The sequence below is a fragment of the Bombus huntii genome, chromosome 7, assembly GCF_024542735.1.
Source record: "Bombus huntii isolate Logan2020A chromosome 7, iyBomHunt1.1, whole genome shotgun sequence".
Lineage (NCBI taxonomy): Eukaryota > Metazoa > Arthropoda > Insecta > Hymenoptera > Apidae > Bombus > Bombus huntii.
In genome coordinates this window covers 5,315,555-5,343,505 of record NC_066244.1, presented here as the reverse complement: position 1 = coordinate 5,343,505, position 27,951 = coordinate 5,315,555, and the positions used below count along the sequence as shown (strand labels likewise).

Genomic DNA, 27,951 nt, shown 5'->3' with positions numbered 1-27,951 from the left:
CAAAATAAATATAAAGATATATTATATTATGTATTAATTGAATCATATTTATATTACATATTGGCTAACGTATAGTATTATGATTCAAAGGTTAAGCAGGATGATAAAAACAATGTTTCCACAAACTTAAATAGAAAATATTTCTTGAAATATTTCTAAGATGAAATAAATCCAGAAATTGTTCTAAAAATGTAAAATACAGAAAAGAAATGCTTTATAATAATTATATTTTTTGTATCTTATATCTTGAATGACATGTCTTTATTATAAATAACGGCAACTAATAACGTAATATATTGCATAATTTTTTGTGATGAATGATTGATATTCATTACTTATAAATTTTTTGTATAGATTATTTATAAAAGTGCAATTGATGTATTTCACAGCCAGTCAAAAATATATATAATCATAATAATTGGCTTCAGTATCGATGTATTTAATTGTAATATATCCTTAAATATGAATCAATCTGATTAAATTTCTCATTACATTACCTATTTAAAATAATAGTTACCATTACTTTCTTAGTTATAATAAGATTTTAAAAATCATATATCCCCAAAGGACATAGCAATACTTAAATAGATTAATAAATGCTGCAGTAATCTAGTAACAAGAAATAAACAATTACTATTTTAATTTTGTTTTATTATCACAGTTAACATTAATGCAATGGATTTGTAATAATAATAATAATATGTATATTGACAATTACGGTCTGTATACACTTGAAATCATAGTTATATTTTCAATATTATAGTTTACATACAACTGTTATAAAATATGAACTTAACATTGTTGAAAGACGATATACTTGTGATAGTGTAAAAAGCTTATTTATAGATTTATTACTAAATTTTCTACATTACGCATGAATTTTAATTGGACATTGTTTTGGAAGATTTTAATCGTGCCATCACAATGTTATATTCTTAAAGTGCAATATAACGCTAATAATTATCATTAAATTTCTAGTATCATCAATGTAATATCATAAAGAAACAAAATTGTTACGATTAAACGTCTTAAAATGTAAAAATCAAAGAATAGTTCAATTTATTTTTCATTTCAAATTTAAACATTAGGTTCTGTCTCGCTCAAAGTGATTTGTTTAGGAGGAGCGAAATCGGCCTTCCATACGTTTTCTTTGCAATGTTCAACAGCCTTAAAAAAGAAACATAAAAATATTTATTATATCATATATGTACATGTAATTTCATTGAATTACTTCGCACTAACACACACGTGTGACAGCGAAAATTCTATTTAAAATATTACGAGATGCATAAGATAATTTTAAATGCTTTACTACGACATAGTTTATTTTACATATATTGTATGGCATTTTGTACTGAACCTTCATCGCTATCCATTTGTACTATATATGGAACAATGCAATGAAACTGACGACATAAAATTTCTAATATGTAACAAATTTAATCACGTTTACTTACCTTACATTCACGAGCTGTTTCATTAGTAGAACACCAGTAGACAGGCCCCCATGTACAGTGCTTTATACGATTTTTTTCGTACGATCGTTTAATTCGCGAATTTTCCAAAGACACCATTGAATAATCATTGGGTGCACAAAGACCTATTTTACTACATATTTTGTAAATATTTTCGCGCTTCTTGACAATATTTATTATGCTTTGCCCATAGGAATTAATAAGCGTGGTGCACTAAAAATGAGTAAATGTTATTATTTTACAAAAACTTTTAAACAAGTTAACAAAAGATCTAACCAAATTACCTTATGTTCTTTGTCTGCTGGTAAATGTTTACATACTTTAGACAACACTTTCGTAATGCTGTTATCAACATCTTGTACATCCAAAAATTCATCTATTACTGATATAATAGATTTGCACAAAGCGCATTCTGTTACAGAAGCTATTAATACAACAAATTTCTGTTACAAACATACGTTAAAACTGATATTTTAATAAGTAATTAATATCTTAAATATTTCTTAGCCACCTTTGATTTCCTGTATGTATAATGAACAAAATCCAAGCATAGTGCAAACTTGCTTTGGTTTGACATCTTTTGTGAGGACATCAATTACAGCAGAAGCGTATTTACTAACAAATTGGTTACATTCTTGAGAAACAGACTTTGGAAGATGATTACATACTCCAAGTACTGCCTTTTCAACTTTACTTCTTTCCTTTTCATTACCAAGTACTTTATCAATATAATGCATAGTGAATTCACAGATTACACAATATGGCCCTTGTGTACTTTCTGATACTTCAGTACTTGCTGGAGAATTAGGTATTTCATTTGTTACTGAAACATGAAATATATTTTTGAAATACCCCAGGAATTTTATAGATATTGTATTTTTATTAACTCTTTGAACTCCTTTGTCGAGCGTTCACAGACACTCTTAGGTCGAGTCACACTCGACATTTTTAAATTGCAGGTTTAACTCACAAGAGAGTTCGGGAGAGCGTGTTAGAATTTATCTATGATTTGCGAGTATCAACAGCCAAATTAGGAAGACCAGAAACAAGTGATGACAATGAATGACTAAATAGAAAACCACATTTCATATTTCTGCAATCATAAGGATAAACACATTGCTAAAATTATGCAGTTTGCTTCAATAGAAAAATGCCCGGGGGAAGAAAAGAAATTAAATAAAGAAAACAGAAAAGAAACTTCGAATTGGTTCCTATCTACAATTGTCTTTGAAAAACATTTCAAATGAAATACTTAAGATAATAGAGAGTTTCTGAAAAAGAGATTAGAAAAAAATAGAAAAGTTTAAAGGGATAACTTATAAGAAATTTTCATGCAAAGCGCTCAAAAAATATATGTATATACATACAAATTTCACCATCTTTATCCGTAATAAAATCATCTCTTGGACCAGGATTCTTTGAAGCATCGCACAATTTAATATAAACACATACTTCTTGAGGTGTTAAATCAGCCAGCAATAACTCTATAAGTTCTTTACTATAAGCTTTAACTAAATCTGTACATTCTTCGACCAAACTCTCTGGCAAATGAATACATAGCTTATCCAGTTGAGCTTGTATGTTTGCCTGCAATATTAGGATCTATTTAATGATATTATATTTTTAAATATGTTAAAGCATATAAATGCAGATTGCTTGTAACCTCGGTCTTATTATCTTTTATAACTTCATAAATTTGTGACACAGCAAGTAAACATAGTGGACAACTAGGTTTGCTCTTTTTTTCTTCAAACATATATTTTGCTGGAACACTGTGCCACAGTGCCATCAACTTTGCATCTGGACACAGGTGTAACATTGGACATATCTGTAATTAATACTTTATGATACACTGCATTTATTAAATAATCAATAAACAATGAACTTCTACACTAACTTGAGATGGATCAATTTCTTGAACCAAAATAGCTACAATAGCATCTCCATAAAGATCGACAAACTGTGTACATTGATTTTCTATAGATTCAGGTAATTTCTTACATACTTTCCCTAATGCTTCCTTTACTTTATCCTGAAAATAATAATCAATAGCATCTTGATATAATTTTACATATTTTTTTATCAATACCGCGTTATGTAAAATATTATCGTAATTATTACCTCTGTGGTAGGATTCGTTATAGCTTCTTGTATAAAATGTAATATATATTCGCATAACGCACATGTTTCTGTCCCTTTAGTGTCTAATAAACCTTCTGATACAGGGAATGGTACTGTTCTTTCAATAGGCAATTGCATTGCTTCAACTTCTGATTTACTCAGTTGTTCGTTACTATCATCTTCTATATTCTTAGTGTCTGACAGACCCTGTAATTGATGGAACGGTACCAACCTTTCAATTGGCAATTGCATTGCTTCAACTTCTGATTTGCTCAGATGTTCACTATTATCAGCTTCCATGGCCTTGTTTGCATTTTGGAAAATACGTGTTCCTATTGCAGCCGCAGATTTAGGTACTAAAGGCCAAATTGGCTCATTCTATACAATATAAAATATTTTCATTAATAACAATTCAGAGATAGTAGTTATGTTAAAAGCATATGTATAATTAAAAAAAGAAAGATATAAACCTGCAATGCTTTGTCTGGGGTAGGGCATATTCCACCCATTTGACAAACAATATTGGAATTTAAACCTTTTGTAAGATATTCATATATTTCTGGATAATATTCATCAACTATAGCCAGACACTTAAATAAAAGATATAAAGATATGTGATTAATAATTTGAGATATTCTATAGAATATTTCTACAATTGATAAATATTGCAATACTTACCTCAGTAGAAAATGATTTAGTTTGTTTACATAATCCTTTCAGAACTTCTTTAAATTCTGCTTCTGTAGTATTAGCTACTAAAAGATCTCTTAAATGTCCCACTAGTTGTTCACACAATTTGCATGGCAGGTCGTCATTTACATCGACCATACCCACACTTGAAAGTGGTCTGATTTCTACTTTCAAAGTCTAAAATGCAATTTTCATAAGTAACTTAATCATAATATCTCAAAGTTGTTACATTATATTACTTTCTAAACTCACTTTATCAGCATCTTCATGTTTGTGGAATTTACCACTACACTGACCAGATAAATGACAAACATTTTGAGCATTGAAACTTTCTTGCAATTGAGCATATATTGTGTCAAAGTAAGTTAAGATCGTAGCTGAACAAGCATCTGAGTAAGTACCAAGTTCTGCACATACATTAAGCATTTGTTGTAACACTTTATCGCGAGGGGTATTATTTAGTTTATGTTCCATATGAGCTGCTACTGTGTAACATTTTGAACATTCATCAGGTTCGTATTCATCTTTTTCCAAAGATCGAGATTTTACTTCCTTAGTCTAAAATATAATATATTTAAAACAATAAGGATATCTTTTAGTATAAATAATTAATATAGGGAAATAGTTTGCATTATTAATTACCTTAGATTCAAGTTGTCCATATTCCATTAACAATTTGTCCATACGAGCGGAATTACAAAGTCCCGCAACAGAACAAACAATAGATGGATTCATTTCAGACGCTAATGTTTCAACAAGTTCTGGGATAAATTGATCTACAATTGTTATACATTCTTTCACAATTACATTTAGGCGAATAAGCCTACAGCTTCCTTCAAAAACAATTTTTAAATCCTCTTGGGTTTGATTGCTCTCTAATTGGTCACGAGCTTGCCGAACCATGTCCATACAAACATTACATACACTATCATTATCCTGTGGTACTTTCATATCCTTCCATATCGTTTTGATACAATGTGCAGTTGCATTACAGCCTGCCGCAGTTCTACATTTATATAAAATAAAATGTTTTAGTACTATTTTAATTCTTAACGATGTTATATTTAATGCGAAATTTTATGAATATAAAAGTTTTTATTATGTTTCAAATACAGAACACAGCTATACACACATACACAAAAATAATGATAGCTATAAACTTGTAAAGTGAGATAAAGCAAAATATATAATATCATAACCAATAAAGTATGTACTACTGCAAAATTTATCATGCAATCTAAAATAACGTGTAATGGATATTTTTCTTATACAAATATCTATGATAATGTAATAGTATTAATGGCAATATTTTATATTCCTTATTTTACTATATTTTATTGAACGCACTTGATATTTTCACACCAATATGAAGGTCCCCATGTACATTCCTGTTGACCCAAAAGGTAAAGATTTGCTGGTCCCTCAGCATTAATAACTACCCTTGCTGTAGATACTAAAATAGATATGATAATTATTGAGCATAATAAAATATATATCCAAATATTATATTTATTAATTTTTAATGTTATATTATCATATAAAACATTATTTATAATATTCACAATATGTCTATGGGAATGAACTAAGTAAAGGAATCAAACTTTTATTTCTCAGGTTATATTATTTTAACAATAAATATAAAAACAATATATTCAACATCTTTATCTAGAACAACATATCTAACAAAAAATATATATTTAGCAGGTTGAAAATACATGGAAGATTCTTGTTAATCATGAACTATTCCTCAGTAATTGTTAAGTACTGACTCATCTTATTCATCTGAATAAGCAAACTCTGTCTTTTGTGCGTAATAATAATGCGATTATAGGATGTAACAGAGGAACCAAATTAATGTTATTTCTCAAGTGGCCTGATTCTCAATAAGCTGTGCCTTTACAAAATAATCATAATATTATGGTTCCAAGGTACATTAATAATATTGCGTGTTTTCGATAAGACTTCAACAATTAAGGCGTAAAAAGTACGTTTCGAAAAGGTAAAACAAATAAAAATATAACGCAGGAAAAAAAATTTAACGTTCAATTACGGTGCAGTTGAACAAAGGAAATGTACAAATTAAATGCAGAATAATCGAGATGCTTACCAGCAAGGATCGCGCAAAGCGCGATCAAAATCTTCATCTTTGCTGTGTAACTTTCCAATTTGTTTGCGACAAGGGTACTAGTAAGAAAAGTTCCCGATTTAATCGCGTTACTTCTTTGTTGCTTTCTTATCCACAATAATGTTCAGCGGTGACGTGCAATTACCCTTGTAACAACGTAGTTGCAGAAAATATCGACAAATTGTTTAACGGTGGGACACCAGGCGCTGCTGTCAAGTGACTGTTTCTAGCGCTTATAGGTATAAAGATACGCAGCTACGCATTCTTTGACTGATGAGTATTCTCTCTCCCTCTCTTTCCATGTTGCTAAACAGCCAATAAGAGCTTTGTATCTAGAGCCACCGTTTCCATCACGTGATATGAATCTCCTTTCTTACTCATTGCATACAAGGAATTTGATAGTTTATGCTGTTGAATTCTTAAAATGTGAGACATCTTTAAAAATTTCGTCGAATTGAAAATAGAATTATGCATGACCATTTTTCAATCAAACGATTAGGGTAACTATGTTTCCTCGCTAATTAATCGTTGAATTGATTTTAACTGAAGCGGACGGCGTTCGTGGTGTCATCTGTCGGTATGTATATAAGAAGTGTACGGTATGAGAATAAACGTTGTTTTGATTGTGCTATCAGAATATTATCGATTCTTAGATAAAAATCAGCAATTATTTAATGATTAGTATAATTTATTTCATAGTAGAAAGATAAAATGGATTAAAACAAGAGAATCGTTTCCTACAATATGTAAAAAAATGTTTATATCAATTTGCAATTATGTATGATGTATGTATAGCATACGTCGATAACGGATACGTAAACGAATTCTAGATAAAGTACCGACATTTTGATCGATCGCGGATTTGATATTCCTTTGTGGCGAAATAACGCCAATGTACACAAAATCACGATTTTGCTTTTCAATCTCTTATTTCTTTTTTTCAATTGCACAAGCTATAACAATTTTTCATTAAGTGTTTGCAACAAGGGTCTTGTAACTTTTATATATACACGTATATTTTCGGATTGATTTCAAATTTTACTATTATAATCACGATAATTGTGTTTTACTACAGTACTAACGAAATTTCAAAAAGTTTCAAAAGCTCAATGCGTATAATATGTATGTACATTTATAACAAATTTTCTGCGGCAAGTGCCAGAATACTTTGGTGAATCACTGTACGTATGTTCGATGTACATATGTAGGTACATATCGCAGTCGCTTCTTTTATTGTATATCATAATAATCATAATAAGGACCATAAGTTTAATTAAATATTTCGCGCAAATTTTATTTAATTTATCTTATCATCTTAATACTGTGATTATTAATATCTCTAAATATAAATATTAAATATTCAAATATGTAGTAGATATGAAATACTACTACATTACTATGTATTAATTGGTTATATTGATACGTTATCAATATTTTAATTATTAAACAATCACTACCTCGAAATTACGAAACTCATTACATTTCCAAATTTATACAACTATTTTTAGGTTCATTTCGTAAGTTTGCGTTAAAGCAAAAAAACAATTCAACCGAAGATAAAAGTGAATTATATTACAACATTAAAGTTCTTATGTTCGCATTATCGGTTCACACTGCCATGGCTGTGACAGTCATTGGTGTTGAAAAATAATGTTCACTGATATAGTAATATCATATGAGCGTTTATTATTAACCATTGTAATGGTTTTGCCATAGCACATGTCACATGTATGCCACGTATAAGTATACTTCATGCTTTCGTGTATCTAATTCGTAAAAATCAGTAGTCAATTTCGAGATGAACAAATCGAATCATCTATATTCGATGCGTATTAAGTCATCGTTTGTTTTAATAGCAATACCCAAGTCTAATTTAGCAACCATCGTTATTATTATTGTCGATACAGTGTCAAACACAGAATCAGGCGCTTCAGGCGAAAGCGGTCAATTTTATACAACGAATTTTATTTTCGAATTTTCACACAATCAAGAAAGTACTCTAATTACAAATCAGAATGTCAAAGTTCAGTCGTGTTTGAGAGTCGAAGGATATCAATTTGCTGTAGATAGAGCGTGATACGAATATTTAAAAAGACTCTAAACAGTAGTGTCGTCTTAACGCATTGCTATCTCGAAAGGTTTTAAAAACTTCCTGTGATAAAACCGTATGTAAAGAGACATTTCGAAAGAAATAAAAATTATATAATTTAGTTAGAAAGTTAAAGTCTATTGTCCCTATCTCTTTGATTCAAGACTACAAATACAGCACAGATTGAATTTACATTTTTTTCATTTTGTAATTTCATTTAATATCACGTGATTTTGTTACGTTGTATTTGATGGAATCGATGTTTATTCGCAATTAAAGGCCAATATCACCTGATCGTGCTACTGTTATCGATGCAATTAAATAAATCGGTCAATGATTAGTAACTACAAATTGTAATTATGATTAATAATTTAAAAAAGATGTATTTTTTAATTATGTCATTATCAATGATAGTTTCTACTTAACCTTGTTCTCGATATATAGTACTTTCTGAGTTCTGTAAACCTGAGTACTTTGATAGGAGATGTCCAAAATGACATCCAAGTGATAAGATGATAATAAATATGAGCTTAATATAACGTATGAGTTGGAATAGTTGAAAATTCTTCGATAGGGCGTTTTCTTACGTGAGTGTAACAGATGTAGGTTATATTAATTTTCTAAACACATAATTAAATATTCTATTATAGGAAATATTATGAAATAATTAAATATCACATGTAAATTATATTAGTCAGCTAGTTTGACGATCTTTTAATAAACAATTTTTAAGTAAATTGTACTAGGAACTGTGGAAGTTCCGAATTTAAATTTACATATGTCATTTTTACTTGTGAACATACCTGAAATCCGTCGTGTGCGGAATATCAGTTGAGGTAAGCATTCAAATGAGTGTGTACAGAATGCATTAGAGAATTGAGTTTTAAAAACTTCGAGTAGTACCAGGAATTATTGAAGAATAACAGATCAATGACAAAGCGCCTACGTACCTTGAAGTATAAGCTATAGTATTTCTGAACGTCTCCTGTGTAGGCAACCAGCTAACAAATTACAGAATATAAAGCTTGTTATATCTCGTAAGCAAGATTAAATAATATATACTTTTATAGTATTACAAACTCCACTTATCGCTGGACATCCTGCATATGTATACACAAAAGTATAGGAGGAGCATCTCGCTTTTATTCTTCACAAGATATAATTGATGTTCTAAATAATTTTTATAGATTTTAGCTTTTTATTATTAAAATTGAATCTTTTTGCGTAATTTAAGAATTATGCATATCACGTAATATAATATTGAATATTATATTTGTTTCTTTTAAATTTTAAGTTTAAAAACGATAAATAATTTATGAAAAAAATAGCTACCACTTGTTTCCGTGGTGTAGTGGTTATCACATCCGCCTAACACGCGGAAGGTCCCCGGTTCGATCCCGGGCGGAAACATTTCTTTTTTTCTTCAATCAATATTTTCTATAGTAAGAGAATATATTTTAGATCACAATATTTTAGTCATAGACGTACGTCTATCATTTAGCAGTCTATTCTTAAATATTTCTTAAATATTCTTTATAAACCTTGCAACAATACAAAATATAGAAACATTTTTTGGTACCTGTGTTAGGAATTCATATATATCCATACCTGCAAATAAATTCCACTTGTTTGATACATATACAATAATGTATTTGTAAATGTGACATATCGTCATGTACCACATCCTCATTACTCGCAATGTTGTCGATTCAACCTAGAATAAGAGTGATCGTACTTAGTTCCATTTTTCTCCGCTAGGTGTGTCGTAATCTTATTCTGTGTAGTTGATAATATTGTAACTGATATAATAATGAATTAGATGTTACATAGATTTATTTAATATAATATTGTAGATTATAATTTTCTCCCGTCTAGGATTGTCTTCAATATGATATTTTGTAACATTAAGAAATAACTTTACTTAAGAATATCTCATTTACTCGCTGTAAGTATTAATTTAATATATTCCTTTTATCATAGATGTCGCTGATCGTTTAAAATATGTTAATTCGTAGTAACAAGTTCAGTAATACTGTTTCCATGGAACGCTATTGACTTAATTTCACTTTTTATAAGTTTGTATCAAATACTGCTACTGACTTAATAGTCAGTTGCTAAGCAGATTCAACTTGCTGTTCGTCATTCTTTACTGTGCATTTTGCCAAGTGGAATACTCTTCCTCCGTAAAAGGTATGTATCAATCATATAATTCACCGTGACATTTTAGTAGACCTTTTTTGATTGTTTCTTCTATAATTTACAAAATACATAAAGCGACATTGTGTAGTACAAGGAATACTAGAAGAAACTTTATCAACATAGTTGCACAATTATAACGTATTGTTATATGTATTCTACCTACCCACTTTATTTTTCATTTAACCTATCGAACCAAAGCGAACGAACCACGATTGCAATTGAAGTACAACAACATATTTACACATTCGAAACTGATAAATATACATGTGCGTAACAATTATAATTATTAGTTACAACGAGACAAATGCAAGATAATAAGAAATGGTCGATAAAAATGATTTTATGGAACAATTTTCTCAAGACTCGTTCACGAGTGCTGTCAAACGATTAGCTTCTTCGTCGATAAATTGGAACTAAAATGACAGGAAAAGGAATTCGCCGATACAGATTTATTAAAGATATCAGCGGACATATCGTAGAATTTTCGCGTTGCGCGTCGTAACAAAGCAAACGGACAAATTGTAGCCATCTTTGGAAACACGATCGTCGTGTCAATAACAATAAGACAATATCTTGTTCTTCCCGTATTACCGTGGAACGTGGCAACGTAATGACGTGTTGCGAATACGAGCCTATCGCGATAATAATATTCACGAAACAAGTCCCACAGGTGAAATGATCAAAGTTTGCCAGGCACGTCGTTGCTGGAGGCTGTCACCGTCAATTTCTAACTAATATGTCACGTGGAAACTACGGAATTGGCCGGAGGGCGTCTTTGATCTCGCAACAGCCCCCCGGAACCAGCGTGCTTGTCCACCTTCCGAAAACTCACCCTTCGAGTCGCACGCCACGTACGTGCCACGAGGGTCGCTAAATCCAATTTTATTGTTTGCACGCTCAGGAAAGCCGGAATTACTCGATTCCGACCGTGAAGCGTAAATCGTTCCGTCGACTCGATTTCGGCTAATTTAAGCGTGTCGTAATCATTAAAAAGATCCGAGAAGGAATATTCATTTTCTGCCTCGAGTGTTTGATTAATATTAAGTTTCTATGGAAGAGATTTCTCATGGGCGTGGTGTAATCTATGTCAGATTAGAACGTGGTGCGATCTATGTAAGATTAGAACGTTTATGGTCTTTGAAGAAGCATCCGATATTTTTGACTAGCGAAATAAAAATTATTGATATAATATCTAGAATGTAGATATATAGGTGGTAAAAATTCTATCGATTAAACAGTTTTTTTTATCGATTAAACAGATATTTTTCATCGATTTGACGCTATTCTTTAACTAGTAGATCAGTTCTGCAATTTTAAGGAATTTCTTTATTTGTTTTCTGAGTTGAGTAATTTTTTTTTTTTTTTATTAGGTAATAATCTATAATTTTTTAAACTTTGTACCACAAATAACGATTCAAATGCTCCTCGAACAAGAAACAAGCTATTTAATTGAAAAGTCGAAAACTATTCTTTTAACAAAAAAGTAACGCAACAACGATGAAAGAAAAATGAAAAAAGGATCAATTTTTTCCTAAATAGGAGTAAGAAAAGCTCGAAACGAGCTGGTACACGAATAGAAAAAAAAAGAAAAAAATAAAAGATAGCAGAAGGGCGAAAAATTGACTTGGCGATCCATGTTTGGCACGATCATAGATCATTCTATTGTATCAAAAGGGGGTGTGTGTACACATTATAACAGGGACATAATGGCGCACCAATGTGTACACACAACGGGGACAGCGGCGACACAGAATGTGCGGTGTTTGGTCTCCATTAATATCGGATCGACTGGATGGTTACTGCAGGCCATCTCTTGTATCTCTGCCGCTTTTTTTTTTATAGGGCCATATGTCTCGTGCGTGGATCGCGTCCCGTGGCGGGACGCTCATTTGTCAGCACGGAATCTGCCATTGTCGCGATTTGATGCCGGCAGTCAAAACATGCGTGCGATTTTCCCGCCATCTAACGTTGCTTTTAACGCGACAGATCGCAATTACGCGGTGTTGTTCATCGATAAAGACGAGCATAGTGTCTCGTTAAGTTGCAGGTTTCAACGAAACTCGATTAGCAGACTACGGATGTTTGTGCACTTAGATGAAATTCTAAGGTGCAAAATTACACGGAATACGCGTAATACGTAAAAATATGCTTCTTTATAATATTACAAAGAGAATTAAACAAATCACCGCTTGGATTTCAATATTTTCTAAACTTTAATTACGATTAGTTATAGATCCGAATAAAATAACGCTAGCAATTACAGGTGCCATTTTCTGCTTCGCTCTATCACATTTTTAATCTGCGATATGACATAAATCACGGTATAATAATAGAATCAGAAAATTACTCTACGCGAGACATGCTACATTCTATCGAAATTCGAAATTAAATGTCACCATGAAACGCGACAACAAATAATTCCACCGATATAGCGAAAAAGTCAATCTTGAGAAAAGTACCTCTCTGTTTCAAATCACTGCTCGAATTTCAATATTTTCTAAAGTTTAATTACGAGAAACATTAGTTATAGATCATTGTAGAGACAGAGATATTTCCAAATAAAATAACGCTAGCAATTACAGGTGCCATTTTCTGCTTCGCTCTATCACATTTTTAATCTGCGATATGACATAAATCACGGTATAATAATAGAATCAGAAAATCACTCTACGCGAGACATCCTACATTCTATCGAAATTAAATGTCACCATTAAACGCGACAACAAATAATTCCACCGATATAGCGAAAAAGTCAACCTTGAGAAAAGTACCTCTCTGTTTCAAATCACTGCTCGAATTTCAATATTTTCTAAAGTTTAATTACGAGAAACATTAGTTATAGATCGTTATAGAGACCGAGGAAATATTTCCAAATAAAATAACTTCAGCAATTACAGGTGCCATTTTCTGCTTCGCTCTATCACATTTTTAATCTGCGATATGACATAAATCACGGTATAATAATAGAATCAGAAAATCACTCTACGCGAGACATCCTACATTCTATCGAAATTAAATGTCACCATTAAACGCGACAACAAATAATTCCACCGATATAGCGAAAAAGTCAACCTTGAGAAAAATAACTCTCTGTTTCAAAATACCTCAAAACCTGAAGAACAACAAACTGGAACTCTGTCTCGTCTAATCATTATGTATCTTTATTTACAATTAACGACGCGTCGAACGAACCGTACTCGTTAAATGTTAGTCAGTAAGCATAGCTCGCAGAAAGCTTAATCGAAAGAAAATCGAAAGAAAATTTCAGAAAAAGAAAGAACGCGAAATGTATCGACCAAAAGAAGTGGAACAGAAGTTCGACCGTCGGAGAATACCTACGGTGGTTGAAAAGAAGGGAGATTGGCCACGTCGTATAATATCAATGGGCGATAGAGGTGGATGGCGATGATCGCATCGCATTAGCAACGGAGCGTTCTATGAGCGACTACCGTCGTGGCCACCATCTATGTCCGCTTAGAACCCCACAGCGTATATATTATACGCTGGAAGTGTCACCCTAGCTGCTGTGTCTCGGTGTAAAATAAACGATACCTAATTATACGCGTCCCGTCCGCGTGAAAGCCGAACCCGGAGCAAGTGCGTACGAAGGTGGCCTCCTGCTTAATGGGATTACGAAATTACAATTTAGATTGATTGTCCGTGCGCGACTGCCTCTGTACAAGCGGCAACTTGCTATATACCGTGCATTTAAGAGGCAGGATAAAGTCAATAGCGTGAAAGACGCATTTCTCGGGAAACTGATTCCTCATGGAATTAGTACTTGATTGGAAGCAGAAGTTCTGTGATCTTTGTGCTTTAAGAGGCAAGAAATCAGTTGTTTCAGACGAACTTTCTGTTTATTATTCTTTCATGTAATATTCCTTTGTGAGTATCCTCTTCGTTGAATATTTTTCTTATTAAACGTTTTTTTTTTTTTTTTTGTGAAGATATAAGTTAAGAATCTATCGAACAGTGATACTGAAAATCATCTGTGTTTCACTGTTCCGTAATTCGTACGAGATATAGTTCGTAGTTGACGTTTAAGGTATAGTTTGTTGTATTATATTATTTATATTACGTCGAGAATTTTCTTAAGCGCAATCAAACAGAGTATAAATATTTTTAACATAGGGAACACTACTACTATCGAGAATCACGATATTCGTGTTAATTTCATATTTGTAATAAAAGTGCAGAAAAGTGAATTTACGATTTTAATCGAACAAATCGTAATGTTCACGATACAACGTTGCATTAATTTTACGAAATTTCTAAATACCTTAATAGGCGTAATATCTTGTACGAAACATGCTTAAATTAAAACCTGTAATTAATCGTATGCTAATTTCTCGCGACGTCAAACAAAAGCTGGTGAACTCGTGCCTCGAAGCTTGAAAATTTCGTCTCCGGTGATCTAGGCTTCGTAATTTTCCCGGTAATCCAGACAGGCGCAATTTCAGGCAACGATAAATTTTTGTTATTCACCGCGATCGTTTCCGATGTTGTCAATTCCATTTAAAAATCTCGCCGGTTTCGACATCTGGATGCGCCCCGTAATATATAGAGGTGTCTGCGTTGCGGATATCGTATTTTTTTTTTTTTTTTTCACCAGGCTTCGCCTGCTGCCAAGAGGGTGGCTCGCAGTGGGTGTGCCTGGCGATGATTAATTAGCGTTTGATGAATATGTATGAGAGAAAGGCAACCAACTCCGCTAACACGTACACACAGCCAGCATCCCCTGTGTTACAATAACGCGGCCAACCCCCTTCGCATAGCTCGTTTCAAGCCTGTGATAGCTCTTTCTCTCTCTTTCTCTATTTTCCTCTCTCTCTCTCTCTCTTTTCTCTCTCTCTTTTCTCTCTCTCTTTCTCTCGTTTTCTCTATGCTTCACCTCTACGGATTCTGCGACTCTTCCGTGAGCTGTATAACAATGCGTTTTCGGGTAAAAATTTTTGTTACGGAACGAACGTCGACCCACGGCCATCCATTATGATTTACGCGGGCCTCGTGCATACGCAGGTTTACATTTACCGGCGAATTTCGTTAAAATATACCGAGCAATGGCAAACGCGTCAAGTGTACCGATGGCTGGAATCTTGGGATCTAGCTTTGATATTGATGGATTAGTAGCAAATGTAGGAAGAAGTAGCGCAGTTGAATTTAACGTACGTGTATGGTGACCTGCTAGCATATTCACTGATATTGACACGTATGACCGGTACCGCGTGATAATAAAAGTAGAAATTTATTTAAAAAATTAAACGCCCGGCATAATGTCGTACTATGGAATAATACACGTACAAATTACATCCCGTTGTGTGTTTAAATACAGACGAAAGATCGATAGTTCTAACGTTGATCATAGTTCCAAATATTCTAAAATAATATTCTATAAAATAAATATTCTAAAACATTCCATTTCCAGTGTCTCTCGCAAATAAATCCAAAGAAGATAGAATAAAATTAAGGGTAGTTGTAAAATTTCTTAAAAAATCCAATCTCCATTTGCCTTCGAAATTAAATCCAACAGAAAATAAAACAAAATGTACCATAATCGGAAAAATCGTGTTTCTATTATTTCTCAAAACTAAATTCAGAGAAGATAGAACGGTATCGAGCATAACTGAGAACTGTCTAAAAATATTCATTTCCGATATTCTGGAAAACTAAATCCAAAAAAGAGGAGAGGAAAAAGGTTCGGTTAAAATAACGCGGAACCATGCTGTCCTCGTGGTATCGAACGCGTGACACATCGACTTTCCATGCTGTGCGTCCGATTGGAGGTATCGGGACGCGTTCTACACCGATATCCATCAGTATCGCATAAACTGGCTGGTTGTATCGCAGCAAAATATCACCTATGGTGCTGCGAGCAGGGCGCGAGGGGTTTAGATTTCGGCGAAACGCGAGGCTGAAAGGCCGACGGTGAACGAGATCGCGCGCGCGCGCGCGCGCGGATTGTTCGCACTGCGAGGAGAACAATGCAAACAATGGCGGGGCCGAAGCGCTGTGGTGAGACCCGGCTTACGCGGTGAATACAATTACATTATGAACTCGATTACCATTTAAATGGAAACAAACGTGAAATGCTAAAATACACCGACGACTCTCCGCCTCTGCCAGCCAACCAGAGCCGTGCCTCTCGGCGCAACGCGCGCGAAAATGTGCAACCGCCTCTCGAGTGCTCGATCATCGGTATGCAAATAGCGTGCACGGGCATACACACGTGTGTGCACAGCGTTTCGTCGGGAAAATATTTCGTGCGAAGGGATTGCATCGGGGAAAGATCATTTTTGTTGCTAGATTGCTTCGTTTCGTTTGCCTTTCGTCGGTTCGTGCTTTGGTGATTAAGTAAAGAGCACTGATATTTTTCGCTTGGCTGAATATTTTTCTCTTTGATCGACGATTTAGAAAGAGAGATGGAATTAACGGGTTATAATTTGGAAATTAGAAATTATCGTACGGAACGTGGCGGAGAGAGAATTATTCGTTTTCGTATAGTTAATCCTTTCGTTTCGGATGTTGGATATAGCCAACATCCTACTCTAACGTCTTATTAATTAACGATAACGTGTATTTTTCAGTGAAATTGATCTCGAGTTTTCAACTCGTTCCGTTTATATGTTATGTGTTATCGATAGGAGCAGTTTTGCAATTATTTCAACATTTTTCACGTTTATTTGAGCGCATCTCGTTTTCTCTCTTAATATTTTGTACGGTTGATAGCAATACCTTGACGATATTTTTAACTAAATTAGATTTCTTGGTATATTTAATTAGATTAAATATTTTTATAGATCAAATTTTATTGTTTCGTTCTACTCCATTCCACTATAAAATGAATTTTTCGCTTGATGAGAAGGATATGTAGCTTACAGGGAAAAGTATCCTAATAAGTGATATGAATTATAATATCCTTCTAACAATAGTACCTACAATTATGGAAACTAAATATGTAGAGATTTGCTCCACCCTCCGTAATATTTTAATAAGTACATTGATTTGAATATTTTTTATATTTTCGTATATTACGTGCACTCCGTACATTTATATTCCTCACAATTGCGTATAGTTCAGTCAATAGAGCTATTCGGGTGAATTTTATCCGATATAACGGGCTTCTTTTACACAAATCGCTGTTAAATATCACAGGAAATGGAAAATTAAAAGGTATATTCTAACAGAGAGCTTCTAGTACCTTCAGCACGTAATTTTTCACAAACGTAACATCGACTGTTCCTATGGAAAAGACAATTTCAAGAGCGCGCTTGTCACTCGATTTTTAACACTCGTTTTCTCGGTAACTGTAGCACTGAGAAAGATGATTTTTTTTTTTTAATTCGATGTACCGTGGAAGACTAGACATGATTTTTGTACCACGACATATTCTTTGCGAAGTACGTATGAACCAAACTTTACCTAGTCTTGGTCCTTTTAAAGGAACGTGTGGTTCTTCATCGTCTGTGTTCTTATTCTTCATCGACGTAATTGTTTATTGTTCTCGTTTGCGATGGTCACGTCGTGTTCAGGGGCTGCTTCGACGATCTTTCAAAACGAACAAAAAGTATACGTAACTTTTTTTACAAAGATGCGTTTTCAGAGGAGATATTTTAAGAAACGCGTTAAAGAACCGATCAGCTTTGCTATATCGAATTTCCACGAACGTATAACCTTTTCGAGTGGCGCAAATATTCATTTTCATTTTCTACTATATCCGGCACCGGTTTATGTTAAAAACGTTCTCGTTAAATCAGATCAAACACATCCCAACAGCTCTATTTGACTGGACCAATAAACGTCCGCAGTATACTCATACGAAATTCGTCGTCCACGCGTTTAGCTACTCTCTGCGCGTGTCGATGGCCGTGGAACGAAAAAAGAGTTCCGTTTAACGTGTCCCATCAGCACCCCAATTCTAATTATTATACACTTAATTTCCTAATGAACCGTATCGAACGGCAGGCTCGATGGAACGGCGCACTCGTGCACTGATTTCACGGGCCACCTGTCGCACTGCTGTCCTACCCACCCCATTGGTTTCGTCGAATTGGACACGCAGGGTGTAAGACATTATTCTACGCGAAGGGTCACGGGGGCTCGATGAAGACACGAGTATTACTTCTCAGACTGTATTTTCCTACGAAAGTTTTTCCTACGATAAAAAGTGTTTCTATCTTGCGATGTGCGATCGACTGAGAAAAATATTGAAAAAAGTATCCGCGTAATAAATGCTTTTTGACGTGAATGTACGGCGATCACAAGAAACATTTGTATAATACAAGCTGTGCAAGAAACGTTATTTTCAAGGAAATGTATGTTTATTAGGTTCTACGTTTCAATTTCATATCATTATATTTTTCTAATTATATGAAAGTATGTAGGTACTATTAAATGACACGAAACTTAATATATTTGAATCGAATTAATTTGTATACAAATGGTATAATAAATATAATGGCGTATAAATAATTCTCGTAATAATGTACTTTACCTTGAATACGTTTGCTGCAACGCTTAATTAAATCGAATTTGCTGAAAAACTGTTTTTAAGTTTTCTCCATTTTTATATTAGTGATATATAAATTTATAGTAATGTTTTAAAACAAAAGAGAAACTGAATATTTTAAAATGAAAATTAATATTAATTTCTACGTTATCTTTACATCGTCTCATTTTCTACAGCCAATTACAAATTTATTATTACAAATAACATATATATGTACACTTTTTTGATTTTAATAATCGACGATTAAAATTTTATGAATATCAATGTTCTATCAAGACTTGATATTGTGTTTATGTCAAAAAAGGAATCTTCACAGGGCACAGTGATACAGCACAAGTAACATTACCTGGTATTCAGTGACCCTATGTAGAATGTTCCTTTCTCTAGAATTCATGAAAGGACGAAAACCAGGGGCGTGTCGCTTGTACTTTGCTGTTTGGACATTTTCGAACAAAGCTGTATCAATATTTCTTTCGTTTCTGCGGTCGTATGGCGTGAGATCTATACATTCTTTGCACCCTTCAAATATCGTGTGCAACGTTTCCAACGTTTGTTGTGGCTAGCCAGAGGCTTTACACGTTCAAGCTGTTTATTTCGATCCATATTGTCATTATAATACATAAATTAAACAATGAATTTTCAGTCTGTACGTGTTTGACGAAATTCTGAAACCTCGTTTTAACTCCTGAAATTTGAAATTAGTAATCGTAAATTATTTCCTAAGAATCCTTCAGCGAACTTCTCCCTAATTTCTGTACTCTCTATAAACGTTTCTTCTGAATCTTATAGAAACGCTATCTCAAGCTCGGTCGTACATTCTAAACGCGTCATTTAAATAACAGAAAGCCACATAAAACGAGACCAATATTTTACAATCAGTAGAATCGTTAAACTGCGGAAACGCATCGCACCTTCGGTGTATGACCGAGTTTCATAGCGTTCTTTCAGGTTTCGCTTGAAATCCTAATCCCATAATATCCTCGAACCGATATATCGTCGTCGGTAATGGAATCGTGCATTCAAATGGACATCGTTTCCCAGCGAGTGTAGGAGGCAGGTCGCGGAGAGAGCAATGCCGTGGATGATATTGCCAATATTTGGTTTGATTCTGGTGCGAATGTGCAGGGTGTATGCCAAGGGGGTGCGAGCACCCCCTTAAGCGCGAGCACGGGGGTCGGAGGGTCGGTATATGTTAGACGCGCGCCGATTACCATTTGAATGTTTCTACCCCTGGTCAGCCTTTGTCAACCCTCCTGACAGTGACCGCACCTATCTATCTAGAAGGGATCCATTCTCCCTTTTCTTTCTTCTTTCCACCGCCGTATGTTCGCTGCTAGCTCTTCCATATCGAAGAACAGGCGACTTTAACAACCTTCGAGTCTTTTTCTTCTGTCGCATTGTTGTTGCTCGCCTGACTTTTTATTGTGACGCGTTCCGTTAGCTCGACTCGAAAAGAAAGAAGTAATACTTATGAAGCGAGGCATTGGCAATATATGCTTTTCGCTTAGACGTTTGTTCGTATCATTTATCGAGCTATTTATTGGAAGAGTACGCTAAAGAATGATAAAAGAATGAATAACGTGTAGATATAACGGAAGACTTTGTAACTTATTTCAGCTTCCTTCAAATTCGTTTGGTCTTTTCCTCGATATCCAATTCTTAATCGTTTCCCAAACCAATCCACATCAGCTAATAACGTTTCTCGTTTTAGTTAATTTAAATTTTATGGTACGATCGAATCTATGTCGAAACTGAACGAACCGATGTTGAAGAACTAAATAATCCACATCCACAAGTCTATTTATTATAAAAATGACGATATAAATGATCTTAAATTCCAAGATCAATTTTATGAGGTAACATTTGTCACTGCCGAGGCTTTTTCTCGACATATGAAGTCGTGTTTTCGACTTGTGGAGCAACGTGACTTTTAACCTCTGCTCAATTAACACTAGACTGATAATCATCGTCACCCTTCGAATCACAGGTTCAACAATTTAAGTTTCTTCCATTTAAACGGTAGCTTGTTATCTGGTCACTCGCCGTTACCGGAGATCAGATCGTCGGAACAATTATCTCGTAAAACGGTTGGCAAGGGGTTTGCCGTTCGTATTCACGGATAGGTCTGTGATTCGCGATCGTTGTTGATTCAGTGCGTTGAACATCGCACGTGCGCCGATGTAGACGTACGTAAAGCTCCCGCAACCCGAACTTCAGCACGCGCCGCGATTATGCGATTACGCGATTACGTGTGTCGGTTTCTGTACCCTAGCTGGCCCATCCAAGAAGAGGTCCACGAACGATACCCTACGTGTCATCGATGACACGGAACATTTTTTTTCTCTGCCTACGTTCAAATAAAGAAGAAAATGTTTCAAGTTCGATTTTGTCGTTTTAAGTTGGAAATTTCGCGTCGTTCTCTTTTTTACACGACGAATGGGCTTCGAATTGTTACGAATTTATGGAAAATTTAAAGGTGCAAAATTGCATCTTAATATATAGAAAGTGTGTGCAGAAACATATAAAATAATCTAAAATATAGAATTTATTAGATTATTTGGTTCAAGTTAATTCATAAAAATATGTGAAGTTAATGACGATTTATAGAATACACGGTCATGTTCTACCGGAAGCTTCGATTAACTCTGTCGTGGGAAATTTTTAATCCCTCGAACTTTCATGCCTCGATCTTACTCGTATTTTAAGAATCAAAGAAACTTTAAAACGAGATTGAAACAAAAAATCATCACTTTCCGTCTTCTTCTTCAAATTCATTCTTTCTCTAAAAAGTACTTGTATTTTCAAGTATCGTATCAAAATATAATTCCTTCATTGGCAATAAATATCAAGTAAATTCTTTTTTTTTATTTAATATTTCACATTCACAATTTGTCCAATTTTGGTAGAATTTTTTAGCTGTTTGATTATCATGTGGGTGGCTACCCCCAGCGGGGTACCATCTTCGTGTTTGTTAGGTTATATCCTTTATGATCAAGTAAATTCTACACACATTTTCAGATTGATTTCAAAGACCAACAGAGATGATTACGACATTCGCGTTTCGTTACAGTTCTAACGAAATCTCAAATATTTTCATGACTCAGTACAAGTAGAAGCTACAGGTCGCTAGCTCTGATATTAAATGCTATATCGTACGAATGATAGGGTATTATTGTACGCAAGAAATGTCGTCGAATTTTAAAGTAACGCGATAAATCACGAAGAACGTCGGAACACAATGTACCACATCTTTCGCGCATAGTTGGCGAACATTTAAAATCGCATAACGCGTCCACGCGCATTGCCTGCGTACCAGCAAGAATTAAGGGAGGTAGGAGTGATACGTAGCGGCACGAGCCGACACGTGACTGTGCCGCTTTATACAAACAGCATTATGCACGCTCGTGCTAACATAAATTACTGTGGGTTTAATATCGGACGTCGACGTTGGCCATAGCCGACCACCTCCTGAGCAAAACACGTTAAATGCGGCCAACCGAGCCCGCTCCTCTGTCATGAAACGAACTTCCTTTGATTCTTGCTGATCGCAGGTGTCAACAGGTTTACCGGTAATCGAGTTTTATATATTGACAAATAATTTTTGTATTTTTGTAAATTCGTTTTTACGGTGTAAAATGTTCTTTCGCCGATTCACGAGAGTAATCGAACGTTCGTTATAGAAAATCGTATGGGTATCTTGTGCATTTTACTAAACTTTAGATCGTAATACGCGAAATGTACGATCTTTTGCATTAGGTAATTTTTTCAAATTCTCGTTAGATTTTAATTCACGAATGATTTTAATTTCCAAAGGTAAACTCTCTTCTATCCTAAAACTTAGATAAAAACGTTCAACCGTTTTCGGAATTATTTCATCTGCTTTCCTTTCGACCCATCAGACTCAAGGATCAACATCCGGTTTCGATTTTCTATTTCGAGAGATCAAAACGCGTCCGCCACCGAACGCATCAGTCACCCTCGAAACATTTACTCGGAGGAATTTCGATTCTGATCCCGATTCATTGATAAACGAAAGGCTTTAATACATGCAGGCGGTCTGCATTCCGTCATTCTCCGCGGGGTGTCCACTTATCGAGACCGTTTCATTCCCTCTTTTCGTTCATTCTCGCCTTTACAGTCGCTCAGGCTGCTTTCCAAGGGCATCTCGTAAGGCTCCCTAAAGTCGCTTACAAGCGCTTTCACGTTTAGAAGTCGTGAAAGAGCTTATTGTGAAATTTAACCGAGATTTTCCCCGAATGCTGCCATTCATATACGACCGCCTTTCTGTCTTCGTTTACATTCAACCAGTCAGCTGTTTGTACCGTGCACGATGCACTGATTATTTAAATTCTTTGTTCCGTTCGCTCAAAGTACGTGACATTTTTAATTAAATAATTACAGCGATTCACAAAAATATTTGAACGCTCGTGCGAGTATGTTAAGTGTTATAGGATGTATCGCGAAAATTTCATTAACAACATGATCGGATTATCGTTATCGTATTGACGAGGTTTAACCCCTTAACCTACGATTTACGTTCGAGAATGCCCGTAATATTTACTTTTGGCCCGATCATCGTACTACGAGTCATGCTCGTAATATTTACGTTTGACGCGATTATATACTGCGGGTCATGCTCGTAATATTTACGTTTGGCCCGATCATCTACTACGAACTATGCCCGTAGTTGTAGGTTATGGGGTTAAAGGAAATTTCAAGATATACGCAGAAATTAGAAAATATTTAGCACACCTGTATATGTACCTCGCAGTGACCGTAAAAATATTTAAACAGTCGGTCACCCGTTATATTAACGAGCCTTGTTATTCACTGGAATCATCCCTAACATTTATTACACGCCTAAAATGTAAATGTTTGTAACGTATAATTTGCGATTTTTGTATATACGCGAGATGACGATTCATAACGAGAATATGAAAATTAAATAACTTGGAAATTTGGAAATGTAATAATCCAAATGATCGGTAATTTGGGAACTAGGAAATTTTAGTATCTCGTTTTACGCCAAACTTATCGAACACATTTCCAACGAAACGTTTTCTCAATGTACGTAATTGCGATTCCCGCGTCCTACAGCATAGTTCACGCTAATCGCACGAAATGTTATTTTTATTAATTTTATAATATAGCGAAACATAAAGCAAGTAAACGTTTATTTTATATATCGTGTTGCTACGCTTGTATCGCATTTTACTACAAACTTAGGAACGTTTATAGTTACAGGTGGTGTTAGAATGGCGGAAGTGAGTTACATTAGAAACCCTTATCCTGTGCCGGATGTAGTACGCGAAGGAGTGTGGCTACGACGACCTGTACTAGGTAATAAAGTTTCACCCAAGGACAGAGACTGGAGTGCAAAGTTAAAAGCGCACGAACGTCTCTTTGCTCATCATACGCTAAACAGTATACGGAAAGATAATAGGCTTTTGAGATCACAGGTAAAACTACACGCGTTAACCTAAAATCTTCCTTGTTATTTTTTTATCTCACCATCTAGTACAATCGAATCTCGTTTTTTTATTTTTTTATTATGACAGTACTTGCGTGACACATGTCTAAATATTCGTGTCATTTTAATTATACAGGGTGGTTGGTAACTGGTGGTACAAACGGAAAGGGGGTGATTCTACGCGAAAAAAGAAGTCGAAAATATAGAATAAAAATTCTTTATTAATTTCTTTTTTTAATTTTTCCATCAGGACAACGATCTACAGTGAGATCAGTTATAACAAGACGCGATAAAGTGCACGCGTACCGAACGAAAATTCAAAGTCGATTTTCTCGAAAACAAAGCCTCGAACGAAAAATTTTTATTCTATATTTTCGACTTCTTTTTTCGCGTAGAATCACCCCCTTTCCGCTTGTACCACCAGTTACCAACCACCCTGTGTACACGCGTAGATATTAACTTTGCCAATGTATCGTAAGTTCCATGCAATTTATTTCCATATTTTTACGAGCTATATATTCTTGAGAAAGTTTCTATAATATGTTTTTTATTATCAATTTATAATTAAATATATCTTAATATACACTTTGAAATTTAATTTATTTCTAGGTGTATCTTTATGTAATCTTTTCTTGTATGATAAACACGAAACAGCAAAATATTGCAAAGTTTTTCGTATTTGATAAAAATTAAATTTGTTAAAAATCGTCCGCTATTATCACAATTCACAACAATTTCTTCCAATCTTTCTTCCATTTGTATGTTCATGTTATCGCGCATAGTACAGAAAAATAGTTACAACTTTGTTTTTACAAACTACAAAATTACGTTTTTCACTAATCTGTACGAACGTGTTAGGTACCAAACGATGCTCTGGATCTGGCGCTTACAACCGTGTACATTCACAGCAAAGATACGTTGGTGCCCAAGAGCTACGTCCTAGTGCAACCAGAAACTTTAGGAAAGAGAACGTGGCGTGTTTTAAAAAATCAAATCGAGGTAAAACACAACGCTCCTTGTAATTTATTCTATATTTTTATAAAATCTTTTATCCGTAAGGTAAGAATCTTTTAAACCGTTAACGATTACATCTTTCTCAATCAAAAAATATATAATAATTTAGACGTTCGTGTTTATTTTCAATTAATCAAGGTTTCCAAGACACCGGATATTCCAGTAACGGAAGATCCCGTTTCGTTGCTTGTGGAAAAAGCAGAATGTTATCGTGGTCCGGTGCCAGAGAGACGAGTCCATCCGAGTAGCGTGAAATTAAATATCTCCGGACCTCACTCGGTTCAATCTAATCCCGGATACAGTCGCAAAATCGACGGAACTTTTTACAGTATTTAAACAGTATTTAAACACGGATCTGTACGGTGTTTGAGATGGAAACCCGACAGACAAATCTGTGCTAACAATCGTATTTGAGGAAATTAAATCAACGATTTTATGATTATCATCGGCACTGTCGATCGTTTCTATATATGTTTATGAATACGTATCATTTTGCCGTAATATCGCCGATAAATCTATACGGTTCGTGTGCGATTAGTAGAGTACTTCGTTTCATACTTTGTTTTGTATATCTTCTCAATTATAGTGACATTTCGAAGAAAAATTGCCACGCAACGTAATATCTAGATTGTTATACAATGCCAATTATTTTATATACGTATGTTTCGTTAAATGTAACGGTGCAATAAAAATTACAGATTCTACGTAGAAAAGTGGGTGATTTCAGTAAATTGGAAAATATTCGTATTGGAAACAAGGGTGCGGTATAATTAATAGAAATAGTAGCAAATGTTTAGAAACCGAAATGGAATTTTACAACAGTTAGAGAAATTTAGTACATAAAAAAATTATTTATTAACATATGGCATGTAATGGAAGCTCTATCAACGGCGAACATCATATCAGGGAAACAGAAAAAAACATCCCAAAAATCTCGAGCCAACCGAAATCATCGCGATAACTGCCATTTACTTAAGACACCCCCGAGGCCGATGGTATCGGACCCGAACAATGTTGACAAATTTGTTTCGTAGATATCTCACGGCGTCGTGATGCGGTATCTTTGGAATCTTGGCAGCGATCTGCCGCGTGCAGCATCGGTTTCGCCCCTTTGGACATCGCTGTGACAAGAAGCGAAAGCGTGAGTCAGTGCACGGTGCGTTCTCACTGTCGACCAACCGAAGGGACAGAATGTCCCATTACCCGGGTAATCCTTGTTTGTAATAAACCAGCACCCTGCTGCCAGGGGGTGGCAGCCACCCTCGCCGCATAACGTCGCGGAGGTGGAGTCATCTCCGCACGCATATGCTCCTCATGGAATATCATTTATGTTTCGCCCCGTGCAGGCGTCTATCTTGCCCCCGCGTTTGACCCGTTCAACCCCTCTGACACCCTCTTCCAGCAGAAACTACCCTCTACGTCCTTATACATACGCCTAATCCGGCCATGATTGTCGTGGCGACCGCCTCGTCACGAAAACTCCTCCTCGACTCGTGCACCCGTTTTCTCTTCTTTTTTCTGTTTTATTTGGTCTGCCACCATCGGCTCGACCCCGTTATCTTTTTAACGACATTGGTAGGTGAGTCGAAGGGAAACGGGCCGCGAGATTATTGTTTCGCTACTATGGCGAGAGATTTTCGAGGGTTTCGACGGCTGGAATTGGTGAATTGTGAGGTTCTCGAATGGGGTAGAGAGATCTACAGATTTAAGGACGGGGCTGGTTGAATAGCAACACGATTTGTAATTGTTCAAATTCTGTTGTATCGTAAAATAAAATAAAAATGCAAGTTTATAGGTAGTTGGAAAATTCACAAAGTTTCGTTGCGTTAATCGATGTTAAGATCATGTAAGGTGTAAGACGCAGGATGAAACGAAGAAGATAAAAGCTAAAATATTCGTAAAGTTTATCACAAGACATATTTTTCACCATAGATATTATTCGTATAAACGGTTGAAATTCAATACACTAGTAAGTATTTATAAAAAGAATCTTATAAATTTTACGAGAGAAATTCGTAAAGTTGTATAAAGGTAAGTATTCATAAATATTTTCCTATTGAGTAAGCGTAACCTACACCCTCGAGTAAACATTATTCGTCCACGACGAATCAAATAACTCCCCCTGTAGATTACATCACGTCGAATGCCTATCGACGTGGATTCTTTTTCTTTCTCGATTAGGGGGCGTACAGAAAGTGACAAGAATAAGGGTGGAGCGATCTCAGGCCGTGATGGGTAACGAGCGAGGTAACCAGCCAATTA

The 27,951-nt window shown here is 34.8% G+C and overlaps 2 protein-coding genes and 1 non-coding gene across 4 annotated transcripts; 2 read left to right on the top strand and 1 right to left on the bottom strand.

The window, feature by feature from the left end:
* Positions 1–630: 630 nt before the first annotated feature.
* LOC126867466 (prosaposin) lies at positions 631–6,683 on the bottom strand. Its single transcript, XM_050621929.1, has 14 exons — positions 6,394–6,683; positions 5,634–5,739; positions 4,929–5,292; positions 4,539–4,844; positions 4,275–4,463; positions 4,067–4,186; positions 3,597–3,974; positions 3,373–3,507; positions 3,139–3,303; positions 2,843–3,062; positions 1,987–2,298; positions 1,760–1,899; positions 1,458–1,688; positions 631–1,167 (listed from the first exon to the last, which is right to left on the bottom strand). Exons 1-14 carry the CDS (start codon positions 6,428–6,430, stop codon positions 1,078–1,080), a joined length of 2,793 nt encoding a protein of 930 aa, XP_050477886.1. The 5' UTR covers positions 6,431–6,683; the 3' UTR covers positions 631–1,077.
* A 3,154-nt stretch (positions 6,684–9,837) lies between these two features.
* Trnav-aac (transfer RNA valine (anticodon AAC)) lies at positions 9,838–9,910 on the top strand. Its single transcript has one exon. It is a non-coding gene; the product is annotated as a tRNA-Val (tRNA).
* Positions 9,911–10,506: 596 nt separating this feature from the next.
* LOC126867493 (cilia- and flagella-associated protein 276) lies at positions 10,507–27,479 on the top strand. 2 transcript variants are annotated; one of them, XM_050621990.1, is made up of 4 exons: positions 10,507–10,690; positions 24,450–24,664; positions 25,534–25,674; positions 25,828–27,479. In XM_050621990.1, exons 2-4 carry the CDS (start codon positions 24,461–24,463, stop codon positions 26,023–26,025), a joined length of 543 nt encoding a protein of 180 aa, XP_050477947.1. In that variant the 5' UTR covers positions 10,507–10,690; positions 24,450–24,460; the 3' UTR covers positions 26,026–27,479. The 2 variants fall into 2 exon arrangements, with proteins under 2 accessions (XP_050477947.1, XP_050477946.1); XM_050621989.1 differs by having other exon boundaries at positions 10,508–10,690; positions 24,444–24,664.
* The last annotated feature ends 472 nt before the right edge of the window (positions 27,480–27,951 follow it).